This window comes from Octopus sinensis, linkage group LG18 (assembly GCF_006345805.1).
Source record: "Octopus sinensis linkage group LG18, ASM634580v1, whole genome shotgun sequence".
Lineage (NCBI taxonomy): Eukaryota > Metazoa > Mollusca > Cephalopoda > Octopoda > Octopodidae > Octopus > Octopus sinensis.
In genome coordinates, this window is record NC_043014.1 from 5966920 (window position 1) to 5972977 (window position 6058).

General features: G+C 33.4%; 1 protein-coding gene across 1 annotated transcript; it reads right to left on the reverse strand.

Annotated features, from left to right (window-relative positions):
• Positions 1–3174: 3174 nt before the first annotated feature.
• Positions 3175–4916, reverse strand: LOC118767026. The gene is made up of 2 exons (XM_036510934.1): positions 4862–4916; positions 3175–3862 (listed from the first exon to the last, which is right to left on the reverse strand). The coding sequence occupies exons 1-2, from the start codon at positions 4914–4916 to the stop codon at positions 3363–3365; spliced, it is 555 nt and encodes a 184-aa protein (XP_036366827.1). The 3' UTR covers positions 3175–3362.
• Between the last annotated feature and the right edge of the window lie 1142 nt (positions 4917–6058).

A 6058-nucleotide genomic window follows, 5' to 3' on the forward strand; every position in this document is an offset into this window, starting at 1 on the left:
TCATAATTGTTAAGTTTTAAGTTTCTAGTTTGATAATAGAGTTTATTATAAGTAAAATTATTATATTATTTATATCTTAAAAATATTGTTTTAATATTTCTGATTATTTTTAAAATATTTCAATTAACCTGAAGATTGACTGTAACCATAACTCGAATTATTAATTGAATTTAAATTATTGTTATTCAGATTGGTACAGCCATGAAACGATCGTAGTGTTTTAATCTTTATCTTTTATTAAACTTTTAATACTTTTGATATTTAAAAAATAAATTAATTAATTAATTAATAAAATAATATATAAGTATAAAAATATACATACATACATATATATATATTTGTATATATATATATAACATTTATAAGTTGAAATTATATAAATAATTTTTTATTTTTAACTTTTATATTTTTAATTCATTTTATGTATTGGCTTATGTTTTTCACTATTTGATTTGCCTAATAGTGGTTTTATCTCTAATTTAATATAATATAATATATATATATATATAATATATATATATATATATACATTTATAAGTTGAAATTATATAAATAATTTTTTATTTTTAACTTTTATATTTTTAATTCATTTTATGTATTGGCTTATGTTTTTCACTATTTGATTTGCCTAATAGTGGTTTTATCTCTAATTTAATATAATATAATATATATATATATATAATATATATATATATATATATACATATGGCAGGAAGTATGTAAGAAGGCATATAGGCGTAGAACATTCATCCAACTTACAATAAAGCACGGTGGTGGTAGTGAGATGATGTGGGGCTCTAATGTCTGAAAACGGTGTCGGTCTTATAATCCGAATCAAGGGCATTATGGATACTAAGTCCTATCTAGAAATATGGGATAATGCTGTGCTTTCATACGCCCGAAATGCATTTAGGCCGATCTTGGTCTTCCCAGCATGACAACGACTCGAAACACAACTCACACTTAGTCAGAGATTACATCAGATCTAAGGGAGTTCGGTTGATGCAGTGGGCGGCGTAGTAGCACGACCTAAATCCCATCGAAAATCTTTGGGATATGTTGGATAGAAAATAAGGATGATTTTTTTTAATTTTACATTATTGGCGAAAATTGGGGGGAAAATCTCAGGAACAGTGATAAATGATCTGAACAATTCTGTTTCACAGATGCAAAGTTGCATTAAGTAATTTTGTGTGAGCTTATTGTTTATTCTTTTTCTTTTGTTGATCTCGAAATAAACTTTTAAAAGCAACAAAATACAATTTTAAAAACCGTTCCTCAATAAAATGGCGCTATAAATTACGATAATTAAGATTTATTTTTAATTTAATATTAAGATATTTATGTTGCACTGTAAAATAGTATACCATATTAAAACACGTGAATTTTCATTTATTTTCATTTATACATCTTAATTCATAATTTAAAACTTGAATATATATAAAGATGCTATTTTAGCATTAGCATTTAAGCGTTCATATATTAAATGGCATCACTGCATATGCATGACTGATGTACGTAAAACCTTACATACAAATCTGAAGCATATTCATACATAAATACATACAGAGAGATATTTAATGCATTATCACTAGCTTAAAATATTTTTGTTTTATAAATCATAGCAACACATACAGGTACAGTGTCACACATTTGGAACTCAATTTCCAAGTTCACCTTCCGTATGGTCTGCATATGTATGACAGAATTCATACATATGAATTCATACACATATACATATATATATATATATATATATATATATATATTATATATATATATAATATATATATATATATATATATATATATATATATATACATATATATATATATATAATATATATATATATATATGTAGCAATCTCAATTTCGTCCGTGAACTGAGGTTAATTTGAAAAAAGCTACTAAATAAATCCTACAGCCATATCAGATTTCAACAAAGCCCCATCACTTTCCTTTTCTAATGGCGGGTTGCATATGCAGCTGCGCATGCTCTGTACAGCTTTAACACATGACGGTCGTTTTAACTGTCTAATTATGCTCCATCACTAACAACTGAATCAAAAGAAAAATTTGATGATTTACCAGCGTCCGTATTCTGTGCAATTGTTTACAATTTACTGTCAGGAAAATATTCATAATCCAGAGAAGCGAATCCGGATTTGCCCATCAGAATAATTACTTTGGGATTGTAAACACGAAGCAATCTTTAATATTTATTGGAACGTGATGTTGTTAGCCTTCGTGTATCTAACAAATATTCTACACACTCCAACATACAATCATGAATCCTATTGGATATAACGTGACGGTCACAACATCTCAGCCTTCTTACACACAGCATCCGTGCTTGCCCTGACTATATTTGCTCTCTTTACTCTCACTTTTATGGGTGTTGTATTCGTTTTGCATGAAATGTATTCAGCTTCTAGGATCCATCCTTTCTTCGAGTCTGGAATGTTTACGTAGATGAGTGAAAGAAATCGTCGTATTTGATGTTCTCTGCTGCTGAAATGAAGCAATTTTTCTGGTTGATTTCCTTTCTTATTCTTGTATATCAGCGTTAAGTGTATGATGTGAGTGTTCTGTGTATCGACTTCCATTTTGTCATATTCTGTGGAGAGGTGGGAAGGTTGTGATTTAGATTTAGGATTGGCAGGACCAATACTTCTTTCGACTGTCTTTTGAAGGATTGATCGTGTAAATTCCACAGTCTCAGAAATGTTAGAATAAAGCTTTTGTGATATTTCTAAAGTGGACGATAAATAGGTTTTATAAGATATGGGGTAGGAATGGAACGGAAAGCTTTCCTGATTAATAACGGCAAATAGAATGGATTATGTGGAAGTATCTGGTTGTTGTTGAAAGAATCAGTTAAGTTCTGTGCTAAGTAATGTAGCGGTTCATGGCTCCTTGTCAGAATCCGAGTTGTAATTTGAAAACCAAGATGTCTGAGATAGTAGTGTCGAGTATTAGATTTTCTAAGGCTGTGCATGAAAAGCTGATATAATTCTATGGTGGTACTTTATTTGGGGTTTGTTGAATCATGAGACAGAAGACAAAATACTGTTAAACAAAATAACATTTTATTTCGACGATAAGTTTGATAAACTGAAATCTTACAAAATGTTTTCTAGAATCATTTCGACAGATTTAGATTTTTCTTGTTTTTGAGGATATTTCTGGCATTCTACATCGCCTCCTTTGATTGGTTTTCAATATCTTCTGAAGACTAGTATACCAGTTTATTTTAACGATATACATACTTTAAGGAAAATATTAGGTAACACAATTAAAATTTTATGTTATTTATTGTAATTCACAGACATATTTTCATATGGAACCGAATTTAATTTCTATTCAATATTTACTGCACACAACGCAGGTTAATTCTCGACCATTGACATACGGTGGACATGGCAATGAACCACAAACAGCCTCAACGAAATATAATAGAGCTCCATTTTCGTTTCTGTAACCTGCTGGATCAGCTTCTGGTGCGTAGTCCACACACACATATTCTTGTCTGCCCTTATGTAAGTAATAATTGGCCATCAAATATCCCGAATACTCAGCTCTCCAACCAGCGTAACACTTTGTCCTGGCTGGTAACATCATAACAACAGCAGGTTGTCGTGTCAAACAGACAGCGCACGGAACGTTGTGATCTTCAAGCGATTTAGCTTTAGCAAAAGAAAAGATTTTATTAGTCAGGTATATACCTATTTGATATTCACTGCCATAAATGTAACCACCTTTTTCATCTCCTGTTGTATAATTGGCCCAAATGGGATCATTTGGTAGACATAAGAGATTACTTCCGCCACCAGTATGGGAATAAAGTTGTCCACCAACCACACCTAGAATTGGTAAGAATAAATCAAGTAAAAAAGATATTAAGCAAAATTATAAATGAAATAACGGAAACATTCATTACAGTTTGACCCATAAAAGAAGTCACGTTTAGTCGCGTGTGAACGAATTGTGGTGTATATATGTTAGTGTCTATGTTAATGTAAGCTGTGTGCGTATGAGTTCACAGCTGTGCGTTTGCGTTCTCTTCATGTGTGTATGTGTGTGTGTGTGTGTGCACGATTAGGTAATCGTGGTTGTGATGTGTATTATTATGTATGTTTGAATGGGGTAGATGTCTGTGTCTGGATGTCAATAAACGGAGAAAGGAAAGGGATTTTGTAGCGCATGTGGTCGTGATTTCCCGAAATGGAAAAGATGTCGCTCACGTTTGAACGGGAAAATTGTTGGTGATGGGAATTGCATGTGGTTTGAGTAGAACAATACGAGAGACGGCAAGATGCAGAGAACTGGTGGGTAAGAGGGGATGAAATACTGTTTAGTCGACCATACGGGTGTGGCTAGCTATAACTATCGGTTTGTCTCGGACGAGTCAGGCCTACCACGAGACGGGCCTAACACATACTATAATATTATGATCACAGATTTTATTTCATGCAAAGCATGAACTGAGGTGGGGTGAGAATTGTGAAGCTCATTGATGGCGTAGTGTTTAAGAAGAATGGACAGTGATGTCGGCGACCGATAAAGGATATGTGTAGGGTTTATAGAGAGCAGATTCACAAAGGATGTGAGGTTGATTGGAGATGTGGGAAGCAGTAGCTTTGGATTGGATGTGCCGGCGTTACCTTACAAAGATACACTGGACAATTAATGAGGCGAGGTGGTGCATGAAAAGAGAAATGTTTGAGGGATAGGACGATTTCGGTAAGGCGGAGAAGAATAGAAGTGCAATATGTACTCACTTGGGTTCTCTCAGTGATAATTAGTCCCTCCATATTATTCTTAATGAATACAGCCCTTAGTTAGCTTTGTCCATTAGTTACAGTGTGTGGTTTTTCCAGTCCACATTGTACATTCTCCGTTCATCTCATTAACCATTTACAGTCATTATCATCAATTCTAATTAGACCTTGTTCAATTTAGTCTATAACAACAATCATTAGGCACTCTAGTTAATGTTAGTCAAGCTGGTCACACTCGTCCAAAACCACCATCCGTAGCCAGTACAATTTATAACCAATTAGCAGGCTTGGTATTTGATATCTACACTCCATACCAGTCAGCCAGGAGTTATTGGTCACAATACTGTACTCCAGTCTAGTCCCTATCTATAAGTTCAAGTACAGATATCTATATTCTGCAGTTAGACAACATCCTTTTCTCTTGGTCAACTCTAGACAACATTTAAAATTCTGATTTGACAAAATACCTACAAAGGAGTAAGCAGTCTTGTGCAGTCTCTATAGGGTCTATAGGTATCGTTTCAAACGTGATATATCACATGATTTGCTTGAGTGTGCGTGCGTGCGTGTGCGTGTGAGAAACGGAAAGAGAGGGGGCGACAGAAAGAGAAAATGAGAGGAATAAAAAGAGAAGAAGAGAAAGATAAAGAGGGAAAGAGTGAACAGAAGTATAGTTTATACTAACCGTCATATACAAGGTTTGAATAAGGAGGACAAGTAGTTCTGCCCCATCGGGTATACAATGATCCGGGACCGGGTTCTGTGAAATTAAAATGAAACAATTTAGTTTAAAAGAAAGAATTCTTGAATCCTATACAAAGGAAGTTGTTGGCTTGGAAGGAATTGATAGAGAGGAGCGAAATTTAGAATATAAGAGAGAAAGAATTAGTGAATGAATGAAAATCAGAATGAAATAAGTAAATGATTCGCTAAGAATACATTTTAAACGAAGAAAATTAGTCATTTGTCTATTGAGCCTGTTGTTGACGTTGATGTCAACGAATTGAGAGATTAATCTCAGAATATCAGAATGTGTATTTGGCTCCCTTAAGAACGGATGATTGTTTTGTAGCTGAACTTGGATGTGAGTATATATATATATTTGTGTACATAATGATGATAAAGTTCTTTTATAGATATGTAGGCCATAATATCAATTCTTGGCACCTGATTGGTCAATTACAAATATCAGCTTAGTGTTTGGCGCGAATAAGGCCATCGTAGCTACAATATGCAAAGGGCTCGAAGGAATAGTCATACCGCGTCATCCATCGAGAG

Bases quoted from the DNA above. Each gene is read 5' to 3' on its own strand.
- LOC118767026 (XM_036510934.1), bottom strand. From the start codon at position 4,916: ATGGTTAATGAGATGAACGGAGAATGTACAATGTGGACTGGAAAAACC. The intron at 3,863-4,861 runs GTAACTAATGGA...TACCAATTCTAG, and splicing joins GACTGGAAAAACCACACACT to GTGTGGTTGGTGGACAACTT.